This window comes from Chaetodon auriga, chromosome 19 (genome assembly GCF_051107435.1).
Source record: "Chaetodon auriga isolate fChaAug3 chromosome 19, fChaAug3.hap1, whole genome shotgun sequence".
Taxonomy (NCBI): domain Eukaryota; kingdom Metazoa; phylum Chordata; class Actinopteri; order Chaetodontiformes; family Chaetodontidae; genus Chaetodon; species Chaetodon auriga.
The window spans coordinates 8,816,173-8,830,751 of record NC_135092.1 but is presented as its reverse complement, the minus strand read 5'-3'; the positions used below and the strand labels follow the sequence as shown (position 1 = coordinate 8,830,751).

The 14,579-nt window shown below is 42.3% G+C and overlaps 1 protein-coding gene across 1 annotated transcript; it reads left to right on the top strand.

Annotated features, from left to right (window-relative positions):
- Positions 1–1,802: 1,802 nt before the first annotated feature.
- On the top strand, positions 1,803–14,281 carry skor2 (SKI family transcriptional corepressor 2). Its single transcript, XM_076758249.1, has 9 exons — positions 1,803–2,009; positions 4,111–6,128; positions 6,826–6,889; positions 7,589–7,666; positions 10,027–10,092; positions 10,213–10,311; positions 10,562–10,629; positions 11,863–11,926; positions 12,335–14,281. Exons 2-8 carry the CDS (start codon positions 4,140–4,142, stop codon positions 11,917–11,919), a joined length of 2,421 nt encoding a protein of 806 aa, XP_076614364.1. The 5' UTR covers positions 1,803–2,009; positions 4,111–4,139; the 3' UTR covers positions 11,920–11,926; positions 12,335–14,281.
- The last annotated feature ends 298 nt before the right edge of the window (positions 14,282–14,579 follow it).

The following is a 14,579-nucleotide window of genomic DNA, read 5'->3' as shown; positions in this document are numbered from 1 at the left end:
GAAACAGCAATGACGAATATGCTTCATGCAAAGTTATTCCAACCTCAGCCCTGTGGAGAAAAATGCATTCATGTGTCATCAAAGAGCAGACTTTTCTGAGAAGTGTCCAACAATCCCCTTCTTTAGAATCCAGTCAGAAACTGACACAAATACACCTGAGTCATGTTTGACAAGCATGCATTTGCACTGTGAAACCAGCATCTCATCTGAAACAACCACTGCAGGAGTAAAGTTCTCCTTTTTCCACCCCAGACATGAAACACGGGCCACGGAAGAATTTGTCCTGAAAACAACTTCATTAAGTTGTTTTAATTAACAAGGACACAGGATTCGGGACACCGCTTCAACCGCGTCCCCGTGCAGAGTCAAATGAGATCCTTTCTCGCATCCTTCAGCCATTTGCTGATGACTGTGAGGCAGCTAATATCTGGGTTATAGACTTCATATTTAGGTCTGTGCCTTCATATCTGTAATTTGCCGACATATTTTTAGTGGAAGAAGTAATTGAGCAGCAGGAGCAACATGCCTGGTTTGAGAGCTCGGAGCAGGGGTGCAGCTCAGAATTCCTGGGCCCCTTGAGAGGATACTGATCCGGACACCCCATTTTGTTCACTGAAATAATCTTAAAGTGCAATTTTTTTTAGGCCCATAACTGCCTTTTACAGCACTGGGCGCTGGCTGAGAGCTTCTCTGACCCTCAATTATAACAGATGATACAGGCTACAGTATACTTCCTGCTGCCTTTCATCTCCAGGGAGCGACCTGCACATGCACGGAGAGTCATATTTGGCAAAGCTTCCCAGCGTTGAATGTGGGAATCAGCTGTCCTGACAGACATTATTCTGATCCCCAGACTGCCTGCCTGCCTGTCTGTCTGTCTGCTGTCTCAGCTTCTGCTTTTTCTTCCTTTTGGCCCCCACGGTCAGGCTCATGTTTGACTCCACACTGGGTCAGTGTTTAAAAGCCACATTTCAAATGCCGAGCTCTTCCGCTGCCTGCGTCTGCTGCCAGCATGGCTTTTATCAGTTTGTTGGTAATTAATTTGCAGCTCAGGGGTTGTGCATCAAAAGTCACACTCCTTTGTTGTTCATTCCAGGATTTCCCAAACTGTTAAATGTCAAAGACACCCCCTCACCCAGAGCACTTACAGTCACCCACCAGACAGCCATCTGATGGCGACAGCTCCTACTGTAGTTATGGCTGGTGGTGGAGCTGTGTGCAGTGTCAAATTAATTTAAAATGAATATTCATTAAGTCACTAATATGGTGAGTAAATTAGCTAAAATATTGCTAATCATAAATTCTGGGATGAGTCTACTGTGTTGTCATTAGCATAGTGTTGGAGGCTATTTGGTGTTTCATCCTCTGAGACTTCAGGAGGGTCATTTCGTGCACGCGCAGTGTATGCACAGTCCAGACTCGTGCGCCGTTCCTTCCTTCCGTCCATTCGTGCTCTTAGTTTGACTTTTACTGCGTTTGAATGGCAGTTAGCAAGACGTCATTTTAGCGCGCTGGACAGGGCAGTACGGCGCGTGAATGAGAGGAGAAATAAAGTAATAAAGTGTGCGTGCGTGTATATGTGTGTGCGTGTGTGTGTGTGTGTGTGTGTCCTGCATGGTGGGCTGAGCTCGCGCTACACGCCAATCAAACGCAAGGCAGGTGCGTGGTCGAGAGAGAGAGAGAGAGAGAGAGAGAGAGAGAGAGAGAGAGAGAGAGAGAGACGGATTAGGAGGGCGCGTGGTGTCTCTGAAAAGCGAATAAAGCCGGCGCGAGCGGCGCAGTTTACTCACCTCTCACGAGCGGCTCACTCGACACTTGGAGACAAAAGCTGGTGCCGCTTCTATGCGTTCCCCGGATATAATTCAGTGAAACCGGTTAATTTACGTGATAAAAATGAGTTTTAAAGTAATGTGTAGGATAAATCGATTCCTCTCGTGACGGGGATATTTTTTATTTTTTTTATTTTTTTTACGCTGTGACCGTTTTGGGATTATACCCCAGAGTCAGAGGTAAGGACTGCTTCAGTGTTACTGCGGTAAAGTTGGCTAACATGTTGCTAAAAAATATATCCTCTCAACGAAAAGTGCGTGGGATAGAAACCAGACTTCCAACAACGATTTAAGGAAGAAAATGCTTGGAAAGATGTGTGTGAATAGTTCACATTCCGTTGCATTAACCGTAATTTAGAATGACACACTAGCTATTATTATTATTATTATTATTATTATTATTATTATTATTATTATTATTATTATTATCGGGCCTATCTCTTGTTCCTTGATAAGCAAAACCCTCCTCTTTAATAGTTCTCCCTGTAAGTTGAACATGATGTCCGACTAAACTGGCAGCAGCAGTTTAATTACGGCCTATACTTTTACTTTGCCAGAAATTAAACTCTGGCTGTACTGAAATGATAAAAAATGTAAATAATTTCATGTATACCGTAATTTGAAGCCAAACTCTGAACGCACACGAGTTGGAGTGAAAGTTGTTGAATTGGCTGACTGGTTTTTGCACACTGCTCCTCCTCAGTCAATTTGTTTGACCATATTAGTCCATATTGTTCTGTTCCAGCTCAAAACACACCTGTGTGTTTATAAAATAGGTACATAAATTAATAAAATTCTTCTAATTCTCTGTTATATGTTGCAGTTGGGCCTATAGTAGTATAGTTAGTTAGTATAGTTTTATTGACTAGCTCTAATGTGAAAGTAATTGCATGGGGAATATATTTCTTAAAACAAACATTTCCTGAAATTACTGAAAATAATTTGAAAGCAGTTTCTTTTTTTTCGATTGTTTTTTGTTTTTTTGTTCTGAAAACATTTCACAAATGCAATGTATAAAAAAAGATTTGATATTGTTGTGCTGCAGGTAAAATGAAAATTTCTAAAATGTAAATTTTAGAAGTTTTCATTTTTATGTAATATAATATATTCACCACTAAGCAGACTGTTCAAACAAACAAAACAAGTAAAACAATTGCTTTATATTGTAAATTCAAAGCATTACGTTTGTGGAATTAACTTGTGGAAATAACAGCACGATAAATGTCACCCGGCACATGAAAATGTAGTTAAAAATACTTTCTCTTCACAGTGAATTCATGGCGATGCTTTTGATAATGTATGGAAATAAATAGGAAGACTTTTAAAAAGATGAAGGGATACAGGATTTAAACTTAATAAGAAAATTGACATAATAGTCATAAAATTGTCTGATTGTTGCCAAAATTTGCCACATTTTGACCCATGTTTTATTGAGAACTGGTGGGATGAACTTTGCAGGTTACACCATTTTCTAGATGTAAAGGACATTTTATCATATCAAAACTCACAATTAAAACATTAATTTGTGCCTCTATAGAAATCTGAATAATACTGCACATCCATTGTGAATTATTTTAGAGGAGTGTGTTATTTTCCTCTTTCACAGTTAGATAAGTGGTCAGCTGCCGTTGAAAACACACACACACACGCGAACACACTCATTACTTCAGAGCTATGAACGGAGAGCTATAAAATGCTTTCGTCTTAGCAAAAATAAACGAATTGACTGACTTTCCTGATGTAATGTTTTTTAAATGCAGAGGAGCTGCATGGAAAAAGCAACTCTTGTATTGGTATTTGCTGTTAACCAAACACTTACTATCACAGAACAATAAAACTTAAGCATAACATTTTTCTGCACCCTCTGTAATTTTGTAAGAGAAGTTCAAAATAACAGCAAATGCATGTTGGACTTTTTTTTTTTAACTTCTCTTGTGATGTGTTGTATTTCCAAATTTAGCCGTACATGTCATAAATTGGGAGTCAGATGCATTTAATTTAAATGCATTTGATTTAAATTGATATTTCTTTTTTCTTTTTCCAAGTAGTTTTTGGGCACAATTATGTGATTGAATTAAATTAGAATACATAATATGAAATTGTCAGATAATTACTATTTATTATTATTATTATTATTATTATTATACTGTAATACAGAGAGAAAAGGGTGTGTGTGTGTGTGTGTGTGTGTGTGTGTGTGTGTGTGTAAACTTCAACATGAAGGATTTTTTTTAAGATTAATATAAATCAATACGTCTGGATTTCTCTTTCTTCCCTTCAGGTCATTCTACAAGCAGTTTTCCCCCAAGTATGGACAAGACCCATCTTTCGAGCTCCAATGACATCATAATGACGAGTTCAACAGTCCCCTACCAGCAGGAACCCCTGACTCCACCCAGACCCAGCCATCTCCACTCCTCATCCTCTTCACTATCCTCCCCTTCTCCGTCCTCTTCCTCCTCGCCGCTCAAGCCCAACCAGGTTGGCCAGGTCATCCTGTATGGCGTTCCCATTGTATCGCTGGTCATTGACAACAATGAGAGACTTTGTCTGGCACAGATTTCCAACACGCTCCTCAAGAACTACAGTTATAATGAGATCCATAATCGTCGCGTGGCGCTGGGTATCACCTGTGTCCAGTGCACTCCAGTTCAATTGGAGATTCTTCGTCGGGCCGGCGCCATGCCCATCTCATCACGCCGCTGTGGCATGATCACCAAGCGTGAAGCCGAGCGCCTCTGCAAGTCCTTCCTGGGAGAGAACTCACCGCCCAAACTGCCCGACAACTTTGCCTTCGATGTGACGCATGAGTGCGCCTGGGGTTGCCGTGGTAACTTCATCCCGGCACGCTACAACAGCTCCAGGGCCAAATGCATCAAGTGCTCCTTCTGCAACATGTACTTCTCCCCGAATAAGTTTATTTTCCATTCCCACCGCACGCCAGATGCCAAATACACCCAGCCTGACGCTGCCAACTTTAACTCTTGGCGACGGCACCTCAAACTCTCTGACAAAATCCCAGCCGAAGAGTTAGTTTACGCATGGGAAGACGTCAAAGCTATGTTCAATGGAGGAAGCCGGAAGAGAGCGCTGCCCTCTTCAGCCCACTGTTCCTCCATGGGCTCGATGAAGACTCTCCCAGGTTCGGTGGTGCCTCACATGATGGGACCTGACCTGGGTGCTCAGAAAAGAGCCCGCTATGAAGACGAGGATGACCTGGACGGAGGCAGTCTGTCTCCCCGTAAGACACCTCGCAGCTACCCTGTCATCCCTGTCCCGAGCAAAGGCTTCAGCATGCTGCAGAAGTTCCCTCCCACGTCGCTCTTCCCCTCACCTTACCCCTTCCCAGCATTCGGCCTCTGCCAGCAGAAAAAAGACGACAGCGATGTTTCAGGCGGGCAGAAAGGAGCAGGGTTGTCGGGTCTATTATGGCCTGGGCGTAAAGACACTTTTTATCCTCCTTTCTGCATGTTTTGGCCACCAAGAGCGGCAGGAGGAATCCCTGTCCCCACCTACCTCCAGCCTCAGCCCAGCACCCTCTCCTCCCTGGCAGACAACCCCTCTCTTAGGCAGGCGTTTTTGGATCTTTCAGACCCCAGCGAGCCAGGAGCTGTGGCTGGCAATGGAAACAGTGTTAGTTCAACCATGGCCCCTGGCAGTGGGACCACCACACCCAGATCTGCGTTGTTTGACCCAGAGTGCACAACAGTAACCCCTGACCTTCGCCCTGTGACATCGGAGGGCTGGCTCAAACTTCTGGACACCCCATCCATCCAAACCAGAAAGCCAAGCTATGGTTCGGCCTTCCGCCCCGTCATTAAGGATGCTGAAAGCATCGCCAAGCTCCACAGCAATGGTGGAGGAGTCTCTGGGGCTATGGATGAGGATTTTGGGGTTGTGGTCACCAGGTCAGACCGCCACCAGCGGCTATCGCCCAGCAGCAGCTGTAGCTACGGAAGCGAAAGCGGAGGCGATGGAGAGGCAGAGGGAGTGGAGAGTGAGGAGGAGGGGGAGGTGGATGTGGAGTCGTCGAAGCAGGAGGATGAGGAGGAGGACGCAAGCTTCACAAACAGGCCGTCACAGACTCAAACCAACCTGTACCTCTCTGCGCTGAGCGACAATCCTGGAGAGGAGAGGGGGAAGGAGAGAGGGAGTGGCACCGCGTTTAACAGCACCTCCCCTCCCTCCTCCTCGAACCTCATCCAGCAGGAGTCCCCCAGCCTGCCCGCCTCCCCTCCCGCCAGCCTGCCTCTCTCCGGCTCCACCCCACCCCACCGAGAGGACCCAGCTTACAAAAACGTAAATATCCCCCCAGGCCACTTTAGCTAATTATTATTTAAATGGTGCTGCAGTCAGGCAGTGATGTGATCTGCATAAGCAGATTGATAGGCTGGTTCCTCCCTGTAGAAATTGAAACAGTCACCCCACTCTGATCCTGGCTAATAGGCCCAGGTGTGGATTGTTTAATGGCCACGGTGTGTTTGTTCTCCCTCTGTCACCTCAGCCTGTTAGGGCAAGTCTAATCTTTAACCTGTCGACTCCCACATTAACCAGGCCTCTGAGAGAGGAGGAGGAGGAGAAGGAGGAGGAAGGAGGTAGAGTTATGAGCAGCCTTTTTAAACCAGAACAAGTTAAATCATTGATTGAGTAACATGCTATAAATACATCTCAGAGGAGAAGGGTTTAACCATATCTTTCAAATTAGATCATAGCACAGTGATGCTGCTGTTGGCTGCTAAAAAAGAGAGATTACATTTGCCAAATAATTAGTTCCATTTTGCACCAAAAAAAAAAGTCAGATGAATTAGAAAATGTGGCAGGTGCTTGAAATAAAAAAGAAATGCAATGCTGATTTAAAAGAATAGCCGTCAAATTAAAGAATCCAAATCACACAGCTGTTGCTCTGCCCTATAGGGCGTATGTTCTGATCTATTGTAACTGAACTGTACAGTGCATAACAGGCACGGGTTCCTAACTGGGTATGTGTTGTTTGCAGGTTCACAAAAATAGAGACGAAGGACTCCCTGCTTACGCGACCAAAGACAACTCCAGCGTTTCTGGTGAGCAGAGACATTTTAATTTTATATTTAAACATTTTTTTTTAATCCATATTTTCTGACACACAGGTTAAGTATAGTTAACACGATACCGTGGCTCGTATCAAAAGTACAATTTTGTGAAATTCCCCTCTTTTTTACACTGTAAAATATTATTCTCTTGCATCATACACTATTTAGCATTTGCAAAATCAAAAGACATTTTCTCTTTCATTTGTATCATAGAGAAATCGCTTTGCTTGCTGCACTGTTTGCACGGCTTGTTTGACACGCCATCTTTCACCCTGCAGTTGTTTTACTACGTCTTGGTTTCATCAAATGTTTGAACGGGTTTTTTTACACCATTTCATCAAACAGCATTACACAACCTATTTCAGCAAACTGTTACACACTATCTGTTTCATCAGACGTCTGAGTCAGTTGTATTATAGCATATTTGTTTCATTTAGTGTCTGAGTGAGTGGTTTTATAGTGTCTCTGTGTCCCTGCGAGGCTCATATTCCTGTGACGTTTCATTTGCTCCTCTCATCTCCAGCTCTGACCCTTTCGCTGAAGAAAATGTCTCACAAACACACACATCCACGCAAAGGACACACACCATGCACACACTTAGTTATCTCCATGTGCCTGGATAACCAGCTCAACCAATGGGCCTTACTGAAACTCCCATGCTGTCTGTCTCTCTGTCTCATTTTCTCGCAGATGAAAACAAAGAGCAGAATAGTTTCTTTGTACCAGAGAGTGAGACATCAGCGCCCGACTACTGGAGGGAAAGCTCAGGTACAAACACTCGCTTGGGTTTTTTTGTGGTTGTGGAGGAGCTGTAGACGCTAAACAACAGCTTAATCAATGAAGAGAAGACAGCGAAATTTTAAAATGCCATGTAAGGTGCTCCCAAATGTACAATCATTAGAATGGCAAGGTTAATTCAATTTCTTCATTTGGTTTTACTCCAGTGTAATTTGAATCTCACATCGCAGAGCACATGTGAGGTCTGTATGAATCTATTGATTGAATCATGATCAAACGTTTACATCAGGAAACTAAACACAATTAATACTTACCAAGACAAGTTAGAATCTCTGATAATTCATCCACAAAGCAGAAATGTAATTTGTTTGCAGTCTGGAATTGAAAGAATCATCAATGTTGAAAAGTAAGTCAAAAAATAACTCATTATTTCATAGAATTTGTATCATATAAAGGATTGAAAAGCTACGTTTGGCCTTCCCTGCTGTAATTCAGCACACACGGTGTGGATGAAAATACTAAGTAAAGATTTTCATGCATAAAACAAACAGTGCTGATTACAAAAAAAAACAAAAAAACTCTCATTTGGAAAATAATATGACTTTATACACACAAGCTACAGTGGCATCTTTTCTTATTACACAAATGAGACTCGGAATACTTAAAGCTCCTCAGTCTTCAGCTTCATCCTCCTCCTCCTCCTCCTCTCAGACAGCGAGTTAAGGGATTCATATAAATACACAGAGATGAAACAGCAGTGGAAACCCGCCTCTGCCGCCACTCTGCCGCGGCTGCTCTCTTTAGCGGCGCTGTCGCCAGGGCTGTTACTCTTAGGGGGGCCGTTATAGTTCAACAAGAAAACATCAGCTCAGAGATAAGCAGCCGCGCTAGCAATCTCCATCCTAGACCCATATCGCCGTCGACATAATTGCCTCTTTTTTTTTTCCCCTTCCTCAGCGCAAAAAAACCCTTTCCTGTTTGAAAAAGATCACAGCTTATTGCCTTTTTATATCTGTCAGGAAGACATTAAAAGTGCTTTATGACATCTGTGCCAACATTTATATCTCACCCCCCCCCCTCCCCGCTCCCTCAACCCCTACACACACACACACACCGTAATGATCCCTGCGCATAATGTATAATGTATTTCGAAAAATTACACGAAACAAATTAAATGAGACCACCTTTCCCCTGATTGCCAAACGTCTCCCTGGGCGGTGGGAAGCTCTACGTGATTAGAAGGCCCGATTCCTCCGAGTCCCACCAACCCCCCTCCACTGTCTTTAAACTCTCCCTCTGTTTCTAGGGAGAAAAAATAATCTAATTTTCCATTTATGTAATGCAAACCGCCTTGGCTTTGACTATTCACGGTTAATTGACTGTCAAACGAGGTTGTTATCCTCGGGCACTGTCTGCAAATTTGCTTGTCAAATGAGACAGAGAGAGGAGAGGAAAGGAGAGAGAGGAGAGGAGAGCTCTCTCTGCTCTAAATGAGAGAGAGAGGGAAGCATAGGGAGGCTTAAGGAGCCAGGATGTGAAATGACTGGAGGAGAATATACATATCGAGTTTGCTGGATCGCTTCATTTAAGGCGTACGATGCCTCATTGTCACAAGTCAGGCGCCAGCACAAACACATTCATAAACGCAGAACAATATAGAAACTTTCCCACTGGTAAATTTGAAAACGGCATGTGATGAAGATGAATAAAAAAAAGAAAGATGGAAGATGAGGGAAGTTTTAAAGCAACAAGTAGATTCCAGCTTCCTCCAGCAGTAACAAAGCACGATGAAATGAAGCTTTGATAACACTGTTTTCCATGAATTTATGCCTGTTCTATCCTCATGCAGCCAGCGGTATCAGTCAAAACAATTCTCCTGCCAAAACATAAGAAATTTGAGAGCACAGTAACGTGAAAGCCTGTCGTTTTTGAGGAAAATTGGTGGAATTAGAACATTTAATTTCCAGCATAGTGAACCTTCACTTCAATTTTAAGAGCTAAAAAAAATCAATTTTCTATTATTTCTGAATGCAAGGCGTAAGAAAACAATATGGTCTGACACTTAAAGAACATGTCAAAGACTGAGTGCAATAAAAGTCTCCATCTACAGCGCTGTCAAATTGTTACCACAAACTTATACTGACACCTTGAGGCCAAAGACTGAATCACAGCGCTCCTCTGAAGACTGATGAAGATGGAGAGGTGCAAAATTAAAGAGAGGATACATACAGATACAGTCAGACAAGACTGGGAGTGTGATTATGTGCCTCAGATATGTGTTGCATACGAAATATCCTGTCTGATGTAGTGGTAGAATAGAGTGGAATGACGCCTCTCTGTGCTGTAGCTGTCTCTGTCTCTAAGTACGGCATACCTCTCCATGTTTTCAGGTGATCAAAGCCAAGGGGCCGCCTCTCCTGTGCCGCTGAAGAAGGACGTGGAGAACATGGAGAAGGGTAAAGATTGTTCATTTGAGTCACGCAGGTTGTGAGTGAACATTCACAGAGTAAGATGTATTTTACTGCATTTATTTCTAGCGGACAATCCTTTTTTCATCTGTCCTCCTTCCCCCGCAGAGGAGCTCCAGAAGGTTCTGCTGGAGCAGATCGACTTCAGGAGGAGGCTGGAGCAAGAGTTTCACGCTCTGAAGGGCACCTCACCATTTCCTGTCTTCCGTAAGTCATTTTTTTTTTCCACTCACTTCGTTTTCCTTTTTCATACTCTGAAGGGCGACTTCCCCTTCTCTGTCTTTCTTAAGGTCTTTTCTATTTTCTCCTCTGTACCTGTCTAGCCCCCCCAACCTCACTCCTCCTCCTGTTTTCCTAAATCTCCATCCTTCATCAACTGCCTTTTCTAACTTTCTCCATCACTTCCTCAAATGATAATGCTGCTCAGGCTAATCATAGATTGTTTCGCTAATTTCAGATAATTTCCAAGACCAGATGAAACGAGAGCTCGCCTACAGAGAAGAGATGGTCCAACAGTTACAGATGGTAAGACTACTAATGATACCATCAGTGCTGGAAAATAAATATCATTTCTCTGCCTTTAAATGACAAATAAAACATCCTTTTAAGCCTCACTCTTTGCTTTGAAAGCCAGTCTTAGTCATGATTTTGAGAGAGAACATAATTAAGACTAACTATGAAGCACATTTTAATAAAATATAGGAACACAGTTTGATAGGTCGCATGAGGAAATGTGACATTAATAACTCAATTAAAGCCACAATTACAGCAGACTGAAGACACGAATATGAAATCCAAAGCCATGTCTTCAAACTAAAACAGGAAAAAAAAGAAAAATAAATAAAGCCCTCAATAGGATTCAACTGGACACTTCCGCTGTTGCTTATTTGTCCATCAAAAGACAGAGCCAATCATCCGGTTTGTCTTTCACGGGTGAGCGGCTCCTCTGCAGCCGTCTGCCGACTGTTTCCGTCCACATCAATCACCCGAGCAGCTGGCAGACAGCCTGACAGACGGCGTTTGTCTCCGCTTTCTGACACATGCAACAACTGTGCATGCTTGCGTGCACATGATCGCAAACGCTGCGCCAAGACACACGCAAGCGCGCGCCGCATCGTGTAACCACAAAATCAGACGACTGAACGGGCATTCAAGCTCATTTGCGTGCACACTGAAGTGTACACGCACGCGTGGAACGTTCAGAATTGACAAATGTGTCTAGAAGCAGCAGATGGATCTGTCTGGGAGTAATGACACATTAATTTCACACAGACATTCAAATGAACTCCAGCAAAAGTTTGGATTTATGTTGCTGCAACATGTTTTAGAATTTGATTGAATATCACAGCTGAACTTTGCACGTCCTGCTCAGACTTTTTAATTTCCCTTTGTGACGTAGAACTTTAATGGAATCTTGATATTAGTCACGATAACTTCTCTTCACGTGCTTTTGAGACAAAGTAATTGTATTCGCACTCACATAATACATTACTTTATAGAGCCATTTTGCATGGAAAACCAGTCAAATGATTGTAGTGAAAATAGTGAAACTAACAATTTGGTGTGAAACGTGTCACATTTGTTCAGCTACAAGGTCCATATCAAGACCATATACTGTGCTGCTCTGTGCTGTGCAGCATATATAAAGAAAAACCTGTAGTATGTGTTGTGTGCACACGTGTCCAAATCTTGTCTGTTCAGGATTAATCTAACTTTTGCTTCTAACCTTTGTTTTGTTTTTTTGTTTTGTTTTTTCAGATTCCCTACGCAAACATCATCAGAAAAGAGAAGATCAGCTCCCATCTGAACAAGTAGATAAAAGGTGACTATTTTTAATGAATTTAATAATACAGCTTATTACTGGGAAAAGGTCAACATAGTTAGTAGTCACATGAGGATATAAACATTTGGTTACAGCTAGAAAACTTTAGTTTAATTGCCTTGAAAACTGATTGTTTCTCAGGACTTTTTTTTTTTTAAAGCCACATTTAGCCTGAATTTGATCATTTACAGCAAGACCGAAACTGGTTGTCTTAAATTACATCACTTTTTGCTACAGTGTAAAGCATGTTAAGTTTTACTTCACAGTGGCTTTCACTGCCTCACCCTGAACGCTATCTGGACTGACTGCAACAGACTTTACGCATCAAGACCAGCATCAGTCTTTCAGAAACACTAAACCAGAGCATGGCACTAATGTTGGGTTTTTATTTATTTGTTGTGTTCACAGGTTGAGTCAACAAAATCCCACGCAAGAGGAGGAAGCTGCCTGGATTTCTGTGAATGTCCCAAGAATAATTAATAAAAAAAAAAAAAAAACAGTCACACATCAGCTGATAGAGAACTACTGGAGACACAAGCAGAAAGGACCATGACATTATATATTACATGCATACATTTCTTACACTTCTCTGGGACAGCGATGTTTCTGCCTCTGCAGTACAGCCTCTGTTAATAGCCCTGCACTTAAACTCTGCCTGATAAGAACACATCTGGACCAGTTGGTACTGCCATGGGGTAGCACACTGGTAAATGTTTCATCCCTGTTTCCCTTTTCCCTGGGCCCAGTTTGTTCCTCGAACTGACTGAACTGAAAGGGGCCCAAACTGGCGACATCAGGGAAACAGAATGACTCCTGCTCTCTCCTCATTGCTGCGCTGGCAGTCAGACTCAAAGCTTTACCCAACCAGGACCAAAGCAACCACACCCTTTCTTGTCTTTTGTGAATTTTAGGGCTGTTGAAGACCACCAGGAAGGCAGTCATGCTGTTCTGAACTTTTCCAAGCTCTTACTCGATAAAGAGCAAGAGGACAGAGTCATAAATACAGTAAGACTGTTCGCAACTCTGACTGCTGCTGGCCCAACTGTACATACACCAGACTGTGGACGAGGACGGGCTTCACACTAAGACTGTTGCTGTTGTTATTATTGTTGTTTTCGTGGTATCACCATATGGGGGAATCTGAAGAGAAACAAACACACCAGCCTTTATTTATTGGCAACATTCGATCCCGAAGGGATTCCGCTCATCATGTCCAGTTATGTTCATTGACCAAACGCAAATTATCGACACGGTCAGGGGTCAGCCATCGCTGAAGACATTGGTGGTGACTTGATGCACCCAAGTTTGGTCTGTTAGCTTGAATATGCCAGATGAAGAACAAAATAGAGGTGGAAGTAAATGAAGTATTGGTGTTTTTTTTGTTTGTTTGTTTTAAACCTAATGATGCAAATAGATTAGTATCAATACAGGGTCGTGTCAGAAAACGGATTCATGCTTTATGCAGACTGTACACCGGCACAGCAGTTTGTGCTCACCGTTTGAATATTTGGGAGTGATTTCTGAATGCACAAAAAAACTACAGTATTATGTCCAGTACAGATGTTGCTACATCTTCACCTCTTCTACTGTTAATTTCTGAGCGCATCGAACAGCTGGAGGCACCCTGAAGGCACTTTTTTTTCCCCCCTCCACCCAGATTTTCTAACCATCCACCTCCAGGCTTCACTTCCACCCAGAGGTGAGGGCAGCATTGCCACCATTAGCTCAATGTGTTTGGGATGTCACCGGATGATGAATACACATTTAAAGGCCAATTCTGTGTACTTGTTTGCTCTCCAAATGAGCGTCCAGGCCACGAGGAACAAAAGACTGAAGTCTGTCAGTGTTGTATATCTACCTGTAAATGATTTCACCTGACTGTATAACGTCATATGTGAGAATACTGAACCTCGTGCTCAGTCTATCTATATGTGTTTGTTTGTTTATTTATTTATTTGAGTATCAGGGCTTAACACTCTGACTGTGAACATATTATTTATTCTAATGTTAAAAGAAAAAGAAGGAGACATGATGATGATGGTGATGATGGTGCAGTCAAGTGTATGTCAGAAAGAATAAAAATGGGAACTCAGCCACCTTGTTTATAGAATGAAGTGAATGAATGGATAAAGTTGTCATTTACTAAGAGAAATGTTACCATTATAAACTGTCAATGCAGATGTATTTAAATATGTTCTTGTAGTTTCTCTACTATTTATGTGTAAATTAAAAGTCTATACAATAACCAGAATGTGGTTTCATGTCAAGGCCTATTTGCTAAGTCCCTAATTTTTATGTTCTGACATCACTCACCATTTTGGTCATTTGATGCTCTTGAAACCAGAAGAGGCTTGTTTTCAGCTCTCTTATTTACTATAAACATAAAAACTGAAATCATGGTTTTTGTCAAGTTGATGTGGTCACTCATTCTCAGTTTCTCAGACAAAAAATAAAACCCACCACTGGTTTTGAACAAACTTTACAGTTGTAAGAGCGATGAATTGATGCCATAATACAAAAATACTGGTAACTAATTATTTAATTTGTGCACTCTAGCAAGGTAAAAACACTGTAAAAACAATGACCACCAAAACATTGTTGTTGTGTGATTATGATTATTAATCAAAGCTCGGAAGAAGAAGGAAATAAAACG